General features: G+C 37.5%; 4 protein-coding genes across 9 annotated transcripts in view; 3 read left to right on the top strand and 1 right to left on the bottom strand.

Annotated features, from left to right (window-relative positions):
- The window catches only part of LOC110263071, an 11,014-nt gene continuing 1,164 nt past the window's right edge, over positions 1,583-11,432 (top strand). Inside the window, exon 1 of the mRNA XM_021103608.1 lies at positions 1,583-2,109. Within this exon, the coding sequence (XP_020959267.1) occupies positions 2,036-2,109 (74 nt within the window). The 5' untranslated portion in view covers positions 1,583-2,035. The remainder of the gene's footprint in view (positions 2,110-11,432) is intronic.
- LOC107645331 (glutamate-1-semialdehyde 2,1-aminomutase, chloroplastic-like) lies at positions 2,116-3,913 on the top strand. Its single transcript, XM_016349336.2, has 3 exons — positions 2,116-2,296; positions 2,371-2,544; positions 2,651-3,913. Exons 1-3 carry the CDS (start codon positions 2,177-2,179, stop codon positions 3,716-3,718), a joined length of 1,362 nt encoding a protein of 453 aa, XP_016204822.2. The 5' UTR covers positions 2,116-2,176; the 3' UTR covers positions 3,719-3,913.
- On the top strand, positions 4,055-8,653 carry LOC107645332 (calcium-dependent protein kinase 29). 3 transcript variants are annotated; one of them, XM_016349339.2, is made up of 9 exons: positions 4,323-4,789; positions 5,981-6,169; positions 7,049-7,192; positions 7,276-7,428; positions 7,512-7,627; positions 7,728-7,895; positions 8,007-8,134; positions 8,221-8,320; positions 8,391-8,653. In XM_016349339.2, exons 1-9 carry the CDS (start codon positions 4,342-4,344, stop codon positions 8,481-8,483), a joined length of 1,539 nt encoding a protein of 512 aa, XP_016204825.2. In that variant the 5' UTR covers positions 4,323-4,341; the 3' UTR covers positions 8,484-8,653. The 3 variants fall into 3 exon arrangements, with proteins under 3 accessions (XP_016204824.1, XP_016204825.2, XP_016204823.1); XM_016349338.2 differs by lacking the exon at positions 5,981-6,169 and having other exon boundaries at positions 4,055-4,972; XM_016349337.2 differs by lacking the exon at positions 4,323-4,789 and having other exon boundaries at positions 5,144-6,169.
- Positions 9,112-10,742, bottom strand: LOC107647892. 4 transcript variants are annotated; one of them, XM_021103609.1, is made up of 4 exons: positions 10,571-10,742; positions 10,289-10,417; positions 9,710-9,871; positions 9,112-9,608 (listed from the first exon to the last, which is right to left on the bottom strand). In XM_021103609.1, the coding sequence occupies exons 2-3, from the start codon at positions 10,380-10,382 to the stop codon at positions 9,732-9,734; spliced, it is 234 nt and encodes a 77-aa protein (XP_020959268.1). In that variant the 5' UTR covers positions 10,383-10,417; positions 10,571-10,742; the 3' UTR covers positions 9,112-9,608; positions 9,710-9,731. The 4 variants fall into 4 exon arrangements, with proteins under 4 accessions (XP_020959268.1, XP_016207426.1, XP_016207427.1 ...); XM_016351940.2 differs by having other exon boundaries at positions 9,250-9,538; positions 10,571-10,741; XM_016351941.2 differs by having other exon boundaries at positions 9,250-9,538; positions 10,289-10,413; positions 10,571-10,724.

Here is an 11,432-nt window from a genome sequence, read left to right as displayed (position 1 = left end):
GGGGTCAGGGGTCATATAAGAGAATTTGTCCCATCGTTGCCGTTAAAGCCAAGCCAACACAACAATGTGATTTTGTTATTTGCGTATAATTAAGAATAAAGACTACGATTCTCTCTATTTTTACAAAAATATAAGGTGATTTTTGTCTAAAAATAGTTTTATTTAGAGATAATATGATCTTTTATTAAAAGTTTTGTTAAATAATAACGATAATTATTTTTATAAAAATTTTATTTGTGTTATGTCAAAAAAAAAAAGATTAATGATCAAAATGTCCTTTTTTTTTTTAAAAAAAGAATCGTTTTATTCTTAGTAAAAAATAGACAAATATAAACTTGGGTGTTTATTCTATCATTAATATAACGATGATTTACATTATATATCGTAGAGAAGAATTTTGTTGTCTCCCAGCTGAACGACATTATTTATTTATTTATATGTATTATCTCTTGGAGCACATATTCCGCTAATTTACCTCATACTATTTTTGAAAATTAGTAAGATTAATTTTAGAAAATAAATAAATAAACAATAACTAAATAAAATCAAATGTAATAAATAATTTTAGTTTATAATCTTAGAATTTTAATGATTGAAAAAGAGAAGAATTATATACCTCTAATTGATGGATGATTTATATTGATGAGACTCACTTATAAATTGAGTTTTTTTTTTTAATTCATTTAAATCAAGTCATTCAGATAGAATAATATAATATTTCTTTGAGTAGTTTTTTCCTATATATGATAGAGAGAAGTATGTTTTCCCTCTCCTTGTGATAGAGAGAAGTTGTAATTTTCAAAGAAAGTTATTCAATTGTTTTCATATTTTATACAAATTTCTAATTTTTCATCTTTATATCTTGCTGTGTCATTTGTCTGGTACCTAACAGTGGTATCAGAGCCAAAGGTTGCTAATGAATATATTTTTTTCTTTGCAAGTTATCGTCTAAAAAAAATGGCAGCAAAGTATGAAATTTTAAAATTCAGTGGAAGTAATTTTTCCGTATGAAAATTGAAGATAAAAGACATTATAAAAAAAGATAATTGCGTGAGCAATTGAAGATAGACCTACTAGAATTACAGATTCAGTGCACGACACCAATTTTAGGGACATTTTGGATTTAACTCGGAATGATGATACGTTTGATACTCCACCGTATTATATTTTATGTTCATTCAAAATAAACAAATCCAACGGACCTATTAATAGTTACTAACTTACTATGTATTTTTATGATGCCGTAGATTATCAATTTGATCATACACAAGTACACAACAAACGTAATTTAATAAGCATAAGCTTTAGCTTCATGGGAGGAGGCGTCAAAATGAAATAAAGTTTCACTTTCAAAAGGTAAAAGACAAAAACCTTTTTATTTTTAATTGGAAACATTTTAAATTTCAATGTTGCACTTAGACTCTTGCACAGTTGCACTGCTTTGTTTCAGGAGGAATATTTTAATATTAACTTTTTTTGGTAGTATAATAAGTTAATAACTATTATTGTAATGTATGATTTCACTTGAATTTTGTTCAGTCTGATTTTTTTTATGGTTTTCACTTGTCGTTTGGGTATTGAGACCTTATTTCTGGGTCACGGGTATTGAGATTTGAGACTATATTTGAGTTTACTATAAAGCAATATGAAAGGCTGAAGGTCCAAATTGGTATGTACAGAAATGTGCAGTAAATGGTTTGGGTGAATATCCATATATTTTTGTGTTTAGTACGGATCGGTTGAACCAACCCACACCACAACAACAGATCACACTTAATTGTTAATTCCAATAAGATCACAGTAACTAACTAGTAAGCAGTAACTACTCTTGCCCCGCTCGCACGTAACGCTCACTAAAGAGGACTTGGCTGCTGCTTCAAAAACAGCTAGAAACCTGCTTGAATCATCATTCATCGCTACTCTGATTGTGCAGGAATCTAGTTGACGCTGTTGTTGATTAAATTAATCGCTACTCGGCTTGAATTGAGTTGTTGAATTTGAAAAGCGAGCCCAATCCCATTAACTACACTCTTCGATGGCCCAATTTGACTTTACGCCCTCCTCTCTCTCTCTCTCTCTCTCTCTCTCTCTCTCTCTCTCTCTCGATCAATCCATGGCTGCTGGTGCTTCTAGTTTTTACTGTATTCCGCAGGCGGGTGCCAAGTCAAGCTCAAGGATGCGATTCTCGCGTGCTTGCAGAATGCAGCAGCAGGTGTCACTCAACAACGACAATAACACCAATAACAACTTGAACTTGTCTCTTACCAAATCCCAACAAGCTTTCACTGCTGCCCTGGTACTAACTATTTACATTCAATTCATACTCAATATTATTACGATGCCACTTTTTAATTAATTTGCAAAAAATAGGATTTGATGCCAGGAGGTGTGAACTCTCCAGTACGTGCCTTCAAATCTGTTGGTGGGCAACCAATTGTGATTGAGTCGGCCAAGGGATCTCGCATGCGGGACATTGATGGCAATCAATACATTGATTATGTGGGTTCTTGGGGTCCTGCAATTATTGGTCATGCACACCCTAAGGTTACCTTTCTTCTGCTCTATTGTTTCCACCACATATTATATCTGTTGACTATGTGTCCATGGAGCAGACCAAAGTCATGTTTGACTTTCATTTGTTCATCATCAGGTACTTGCAGCATTGGCTGACACAATGCAAAAAGGAACCAGCTTTGGTGCACCTTGTCTGCTTGAAAACACTTTAGCCCAAATGGTCATCGCTGCAGTTCCAAGCATAGAAATGGTTCGCTTCGTGAACTCGGGCACGGAAGCATGCATGGGGGCGCTTCGTCTCGCTCGCGCATTCACCGGGAAGCCCAAGATCATCAAGTTCGAGGGCTGCTACCATGGCCACGCCGATTCCTTGCTCGTCAAGGCAGGAAGTGGAGTGGCCACCTTAGGACTTCCAGACTCCCCTGGAGTTCCTCAGGCAGCCACTTCCGATACCCTTACTGCGCCCTACAACCACATATCAGCCGTAGAGAAACTCTTTCACCTTCACAAGGGAGATATTGCAGCAGTTATCCTAGAACCTGTTGTGGGAAACTCTGGTTTCATTCTTCCTAAACCCGATTTTCTTGCTGCCATTCGCAAGATCACCAAGGAAAACGATAGTCTCCTCATATTTGATGAAGTTATGACCGGATTCCGCTTGGCATACGGGGGAGCTCAAGAATATTTTGGCATACTTCCTGACTTGACAACTTTAGGAAAAATAATTGGCGGGGGCTTGCCGGTAGGTGCATACGGGGGGAGGAGGAATATAATGGAAATGGTGGCACCTGCTGGACCAGTGTACCAAGCTGGGACATTGAGTGGGAACCCTTTGGCTATGGCTGCAGGGATAGAAACTCTGAAGCTTATTAGGCAGCCGGGAAGTTATGAGTATTTGGACAAGATAACAGGCGAACTTGTTAATGGCATTCTTGAAGCTGGGAAGAGGGCAGGGCATCCCATGTGTGGTGGTCACATAAATGGCATGTTTGGTTTTTTCTTCACAGAAGGACCTGTGAACAATTTTGCAGATGCTAACAAGAGTGATACAGACAAGTTTGCTAGGTTCTACTGGGGTATGTTGGAGGAAGGTGTGTATTTTGCACCTTCTAAGTTTGAGGCTGGCTTCTCTAGCTTGGCACATACTCTTGATGACATCCAGTTCACAATAGCAGCTGCTCATAAGGTTTTGAGCAACATATGATGAATCAATAATAGTAATTATTTTTTTGTATATGCAATACTTTATGGTTACATATGCATATACTAGTTTTCAACTCCAACTTTTGCATATCAATTTATATACAAGTATCATATAGTTTTGTATTTATTTACTGTCTGTAAAACAATTTTAAAGATTTCTTATTAACTCAACTTAGCACGTGATGTTTTGACTCCACTAGGAAATTCTTGGACGGTGGTTTACTTATTATTCATTTATGCACCAATAAATAATATCTTAGTAAGTTGTAAGAAACTAAGAATCCCATAGATGCGAAGCGTAGGTTGATGGCATTCCAAAGCGTTTATATATATACCTTTTTTATGAGCGAGGTTCAATGATAGTTAGTTTGGCATAATAGCAATACTCCAACAGCAGTAGTCCAATACCAAGAGAAGAGTAATGGAATCAGTTCTCTTGCAGAAATACAAGCATAGGAGGCTTCTTAAGACTAATCCGAGGGAAGAAGGAAAGCATCCCAAAAATTATTGGTGTATTGTGTATATATAATAGGCAAAGGTCCTAAAGATTTTGAGAAAGCTAAGATACAACTGAAACTTGGTGAAATAATAATAACAACAACAATGGGACTGGGGCTGTTCAGGATGTTCAACTGCTTCAGTAGTAAGCCCCGTGAAATTCCGATTATTCTAGGGTCGGAGACGCCGCCGCGGCCAAAGCAGAGGCAGCAGAAAGAAGAGTTGGGGGGCGGGGGGCAGTCAAAGATAGGAGGAATCCTGGGGAGGCCATACGTGGACATAAATACGATGTACGAGATGAAGAAGGAGCTGGGAAGAGGGCAGTCAGGGGTGACATACCTGTGCATAGAGAGGTCGACGGGGAGGGAATACGCATGCAAGACGATTGCAAGAGGGAAGCTGGTGAGGAAGGAAGAGATAGAAGACGTGAGGAGGGAGATAATGATATTGCAGCACCTGTCAGGGCAGCCCAACATAGTGGAGTTTCGTGGGGCATACGAGGACAGGCAGAACGTGCACGTGGTGATGGAGCTTTGCAGCGGAGGGGAGCTGTTTGACAGGATCATAGACAAGGGTACCTACTCCGAGAGGGAGGCTGCCCGCTTGATGAGGCAGATTGTCACCGTCGTCCATGTTTGCCACTTCATGGGCGTCATCCACAGAGACCTTAAGCCTGAGAACTTCTTGCTTGCCTCTAAGGACCCCCTTGCTCCCCTTAAAGCTACTGATTTTGGCGTCTCCGTTTTCATTGAGCAAGGTAACTTATAACTCATCTTAACATAAAACTATTCATACAATGAGATGAATCACAAACTATGTCTAAAAATAACATATATTGAGTGATTGACCGTCTGACCAAAAGGATAGAATATAAGTATAAAAAGCGTGTACCCTACATAATATTAGGTATATAAATAGAGAATCTCTGGTAGCACTGGAAGCACGAAATCGGTCTCTGATTCTCTCTTTGTCTTTCTCTCTCTATGTGCAAAATTAAATAAAGCGGGTTGAGCGTAAAGATAAAAAAAGTGAAGGGAATGATACGATGCTTTGTTTTGGTGTGTGAGGATGGAGTGAAGTGAAGGACCATCTCATCCGTTTTTCAAAGCCAAAGCGAGAGCCAATGCAAAAAAGCACCATACTGTTGGATTGTTTAATCAGTACACACATAACCAACATAACGTAACTAATTAATCTCTGTATCCTCTCTTAGCTAGCTTCTCTTTGTTTCGTTGCCTTTTATCTATCTACTGTGCCCAATTATATAATTAAATGGGGCAGTGCTTCACTAAATCCCAAAGTAATAACAGAATCCCAATCTCATATGAACCCGATTCGCCGCCGCCGCCGCCACAGCAGCGTCATCTTCCAAACAGAAGCAAACAACCGGGGCCTGCATACCGTCCAGCAAAATCAGAGGCGGCCTCGTCGTCATCCCATCAGGAGGGATCCATGATAGGGAAGGCTTTGACGGACATAAACGAATTGTACAGGCTGGAGAGGGAGCTGGGAAGGGGGCAGTTCGGCGTGACGTACCTGTGCACGGAGAAGGCGACGGGAAGACAATACGCGTGCAAGTCGATAGCGAGAAGAAAGGTGACGCGGAAGAACGAGATGGATGACGTGAAGAGGGAGATAATGATCCTTCAGCACCTGACGGGGCAGCCCAACATCGTGGAGTTCAAGGGAGCCTACGAGGACAGGCAGCACGTGCATTTGGTGATGGAGTTGTGCCGCGGCGGCGAACTCTTCGACAGGATCATAGCCAGGGGGAGTTACTCTGAGAGGGAGGCTGCTTCCATATGCAGGCAGATCGTCAATGTGGTTCATGTTTGCCACTTCATGGGTGTCATGCATAGGGATCTCAAGCCTGAGAATTTCTTGTTGGTTAGTAGGGATCAAAATGCTCCTTTGAAAGCCACTGATTTTGGTTTGTCTGTCTTCATTGAAGAAGGTTCGTTTCTTTTGCATTCTTCTCTCCTCTCTTCTCATACTCTACCATTACTTCTTTTTCTCTATCCTTGTTGGATATTCATCATCATTCTATCTTCACATAAATCACATCATATATTTTTCTTACCCATTTTTTATTATTAATAACATCCAAAACTCAGCTTGCAGCCAGAGCATTAAGAACACAAAAACAAACATACAAAATTGATAATTTATTGGCATTGCCAAGTTTTATTTGTTAGAAATTTTTGTATGCTGAGGAAATAAGAATTTCTTTTCGAACAAGGTATAGTGAATACTTAAGAGTGACGTAAAATGTTAGCAAAAAGGGAATTCAATATTTCATATTCCAACTTCTCAATTATATTATATATATTGTTTAATGTTTAGTTTTTTTAAGAAACTTTGGTGAAAAGACTTTAAGGATGAGCATGACCAAGTCTATTATATAAAGTCCGAGTCAACCACGTAAGTAAACGACCTCCTGCATGATAACGACAAGTCAACGGGTAAACGGTTTCCCATTGCAAAAAAGAGCAACTAAAGAAAAGCAGAGAGATAGGGAGAGTGTGTTTTGTGTGTACAGGACACTCGAGTTGAACCCTACAATTTATTAGTAGACCATCATGTCTTGCCATTCAAGTTCCACTACAAGAAGATATTAAGACTTTTGGGACGTGGTTAACAGATAGTCAGATACTATATATATACACACAACAGTAGCAGCAACAAGTCCTTAATTAAAAAGTGTGTTAGCCATGCAACCATTATTAAGTGGTGACAGTAACAATTGCATAATGGCCTAATGGGAGCCAAATTAATTTTGAGGTTGATAACATAGAGATGCAACAATGCTTAACGTGTATTAATAATTGTACAGATAAAGTGTACAAAGAAATAGTTGGAAGTGCATACTATGTGGCTCCGGAGGTGCTGAAACGCAATTATGGAAAGGAGATAGATGTGTGGAGTGCTGGAGTCATTCTATACATTCTCTTAAGCGGGGTGCCCCCATTTTGGGGTGGTAAGTAATAAGTGCATACATAACCCTCCCTCTGTCGCTCTGTTTCGGACTCACTCATCACTATCATTGTTGGACAATTTCAGAAAATGAGAAGCAGATCTTTGATGCTATCTTGGAAGGGAAATTAGATCTAGAAAGCGCACCATGGCCTTCTATTTCAGCTGCTGCAAAAGATTTGATCAGGAAAATGTTAGCCTATGAACCTAAGAAACGCATCACAGCTTCTGCTGCCCTTGGTAAATTTCATTCATTTCTTGTATGAAGCTAGCTATGTATCATAATGGTTACTAAGGTTATTCACATTATGAATATGAATCAGAACACCCTTGGATGAAGGAAGGGGGGGAAGCATCTGACAAGCCTATAGACAATGCGGTTTTAAGTAGGATGAAACAATTCAGAGCAATGAACAAGATGAAGAAACTTGCTTTAAAGGTGCCTTTACAATTCCATTCTAAATGTGAAAAATCACTTGATTATAGTATATTATTTCTTGTGTGTGATATGACGAATACTTTATCTTTGGACATGGAAGGTGATAGCACAAAACCTTTCAGAGGAAGAAATCAAGGGCCTGAAACAAATGTTCAACAATATGGATACGGATCGCAGCGGCACAATCACTTTCGAAGAACTAAAATCTGGTTTGTCCAGATTGGGATCCAAGCTTTCTGAAACTGAAATAAGGCAGCTAATGGATGCTGTGAGTTAGTTCAGTCACATAAATAATATTAATGTTATGCCCTTGATCGAATACAAAGACACATAATGCTTTCAATTTTGCATTTGTATATATGTATGTCGTGCCATGCAGGCTGATGTTGATAAGAGTGGAACCATTGACTATTATGAATTCATTACTGCCACCATGCATCGGCATAAACTTGAGAAGGAAGAAAATTTGTATAAGGCTTTTCAATACTTCGACAAGGATAGCAGCGGGTCAGTACGTAATTATATACTCATTCATTTCATCCTCACATTGATATATATGTTGGTCAACACAATTTCATGACCTTGCTCCTCAGTTACATAACAAGAGATGAGCTTAGACATGCTTTGACTGAATATCAAATGGGAGATGAAGCAACTATTGATGAAGTCATTGATGACGTTGACACTGACAAGGTACGGATATTATTATATACTTCCTATCAGTGTTTCATATTATTCATCGCTGTGATGCTTCATTTTGCAGGATGGGAGGATCAACTACGAGGAGTTCGTGGCTATGATGAGGAAGGGGACATTGGATAATGAAGGGGTTATCGGCAAAGAGAGAACACGATAATCTGCTGAGTTCACTCTACTTTTATGTAAAATTTGAGAGAACTCAACATGTATTACTTTGTAAAGTTGTTTCTCGTGAATAAATTGCAACATGTACCGAAAATAAATAAAACTATGTCAAGAGTCAAGACATATGCTTCAAAGTAATTGCACCTTTGTTATTTATTTACATTCTCTTTACTAGTAATTTGCACAAAAATGATAGAAGATTCGAAAGAAGCTTGCATGAATACACATTTAACAACTCATGCTTAAGTACATTCATATTAAAATAAAAAAAAAAGTTTCACCATCCTTTTTTATGGCACTTGCTTATGGACGCCGCTAACTTCATTATAAACTTATTATATCTAAGAAGTTATCAAATATTTCACTATATTTACTCATTAAAGAAAAATTTAAGTAATCATAGCTAAGATCATGCAAAACCATCGATTTCACTTCTTTAAAGACCACTTTCATCTGCAAGAGATCTCACATGGCTAATTCTTCGACATGATCAGTTAGACTGGTTTGCGAAGAAAGAAAGGGAATGTCAAAATTTTCACATCTAAAATATTTTACTTTTAGTAGCCGATGACAGGCAAAACATTATCAAACGACCTTCAAATCAAGTTCCAAAACAGGAATTTTCAGACCATCCTTTTCGTTTTCATAGAAAAGCATGCTATGGTAATCTTCTGTTGAGATTAACCTTTCCCTCTCCCAGTTCCCACTTTAAACTCCTTATAAAGACAAACCGAATCCAAGGAGACAAAGATGAGACATTTTGGAATGGGGATGTCAAACATTGATGGGAGACGATATGCCCATTATACTTTGTAATCAAGATAACATATGAAGAATTTCACATAGAATACATGTTTGGAACTTGAAAATCCAATATTCACTTTCAAAACAAACAAAAGACTAATGGAATAAAAATAAGTTCCATCTGGTGTCATCCTTCTGTCCAACCCCTGTGACTGAATTCTCAGAGGAGTTTAGCTTTTACATACTTGTCAGTTACATATTTTTTGACTCATAACTCTTAAGGCCAACGGAATTTGGATCAATCTGAAATAAATGGTAAAACCTGTTAGAGTTTGAAGCAGAAGCAAGCGTAACCACTGCAATGAACCAAATACTGAAATACCACCACATAGAGGAGAAATAAATAAATAATAATGCAAGACATTACATTATATTATAAAATTTCTGGAAAGGGGGAGAAATTTCCTTTCATACCGGTGCATATTCACTTTGATCATCAGTGACCTTGCATATCAAGCATTTCATCGAGTCGTTTCAATCTTTCCATTCCTTCACTAATCAGGTATCGGATCCTTTGCTTGTCTTTACAATCCCGATTATTTTCCATCTCTTGTCTAATTGTCTGTCTCAGTTCATCTGTCACATTCCATTTGATCTTAAACAGTTTCATAAAACTTTAAGTGAAACAAAGTAAGGCCAGCCAAACAATGCTGACTATCCAACCTAGACATAGGATGACTAGACCAAATTACACAAACATGTCATGTCCCGTAATTTAATCAAGTTCAAATGTAAAATTATCCAAGTATACTATGCATAAATATATCATTTTATTACTAACATTAGAACCTATTACTCTATTAGGACTATCTTTATATCACAAAATCCGATAAAGAGAATGGCCCAACTCAAGATTCAATGCTTATGCTTGAGTTCCTTTACCAGCGGTCCTAATAAATCACATTACAGTACTTATGAAAACACGAAGCAAGACTACAGAGCTCAAATTTTGAGCATAATACACTTGCACTAAGATGTCATAGAAATGCTGACCTTTAGCAGCAGTAGGGGCTCGAGCAGAAATCCTCAATGCTTGCCTGTAAAGCTTCAAGACTCGAGCGCGAAGAAGGAAGTCCTGCAGATCCATGGAGATAAAACTATCCAGCACTCACCTCTTCCTACCTAAGCGCATTTATCAGAATCAGGATGCCACAAAGAAAGCATAATGCATTCGTTTGCACATTACAGCAAACAGATGGTGTGCTCGGACGTTTTCGAGAGTGTTATGCACAATTGAACAATGCCAAAGCAGAAGAGTGATGTAGATTGCAGTACCTGTGATGGTGATTGTTGAGAATATCGAAGTTGGTGTTACTGGGCTGAGAAAGATGCAGTCGGTTACAGAGAGAAATACGGCGACCAGCCAACCACGACGGCATGGAAGCGTGAAGCTCAACCACCGCGCACATAAAGGCAAATATCTGCAAACACTGAAGCCCAATAATGGTTGGCGATATTAGAGCTCTGTCCAATAATAGGCCCATCTAGACTGAATTGGGCCTAAAAAATACTAGGTGATGATGTAGTTCAAACCACTACTCCGGTCCAAAAATAAAAAACCATCTGAATTTTGGAATTTAATAAAAAACATTGATTACCAAAACAAAATTAGAATTTGATATCATTTTCCAATTGAAAAAAATGTTATATGCACTGCCTTTTTAACTATCTCTATTGGATATCGTTTGCTTTTAATATTAAAAGTGATCGATAAAAAATTAGAAAAAACAAGAGTTTTTTTTGTACCTAAAAGAAGTTGTACAAATGAGGTGCATAAAATAAGTTGTGTCACACTTATACTTATTTCTCATTTTCTTTGTGGTATATTATATGCATTTTTTATGTGCACTTATTTTGAATACTTTTGGTATTAAAAATAATGGGTAAGAGGTGAGAGAAATAAAAAAATTTGTTTTTTATATTATAAAAAGAACAAAAAAAATGTACACAAAAAATAGTACATGTATTATAACATTAATTTTGTCTCTCTCTCTCTCTCTCTAATCTCTATATATTTATACAAAAGATAAATGAGGCCTCTATCATAAGGTAGATTTGGCTGTTTCTAAAGAAGTTTGAAAATTGAAATTTACACTATTTTTTTGTTATTATATTTACATTATTTTTTAAACAAATG

This window comes from Arachis ipaensis, chromosome B06 (genome assembly GCF_000816755.2).
Source record: "Arachis ipaensis cultivar K30076 chromosome B06, Araip1.1, whole genome shotgun sequence".
In the NCBI taxonomy this organism is placed as follows: Eukaryota; Viridiplantae; Streptophyta; class Magnoliopsida; order Fabales; family Fabaceae; genus Arachis; species Arachis ipaensis.
The sequence above is the reverse complement of the archived record's forward strand: the minus strand, read 5'-3'. Positions and strand labels throughout refer to the sequence as shown.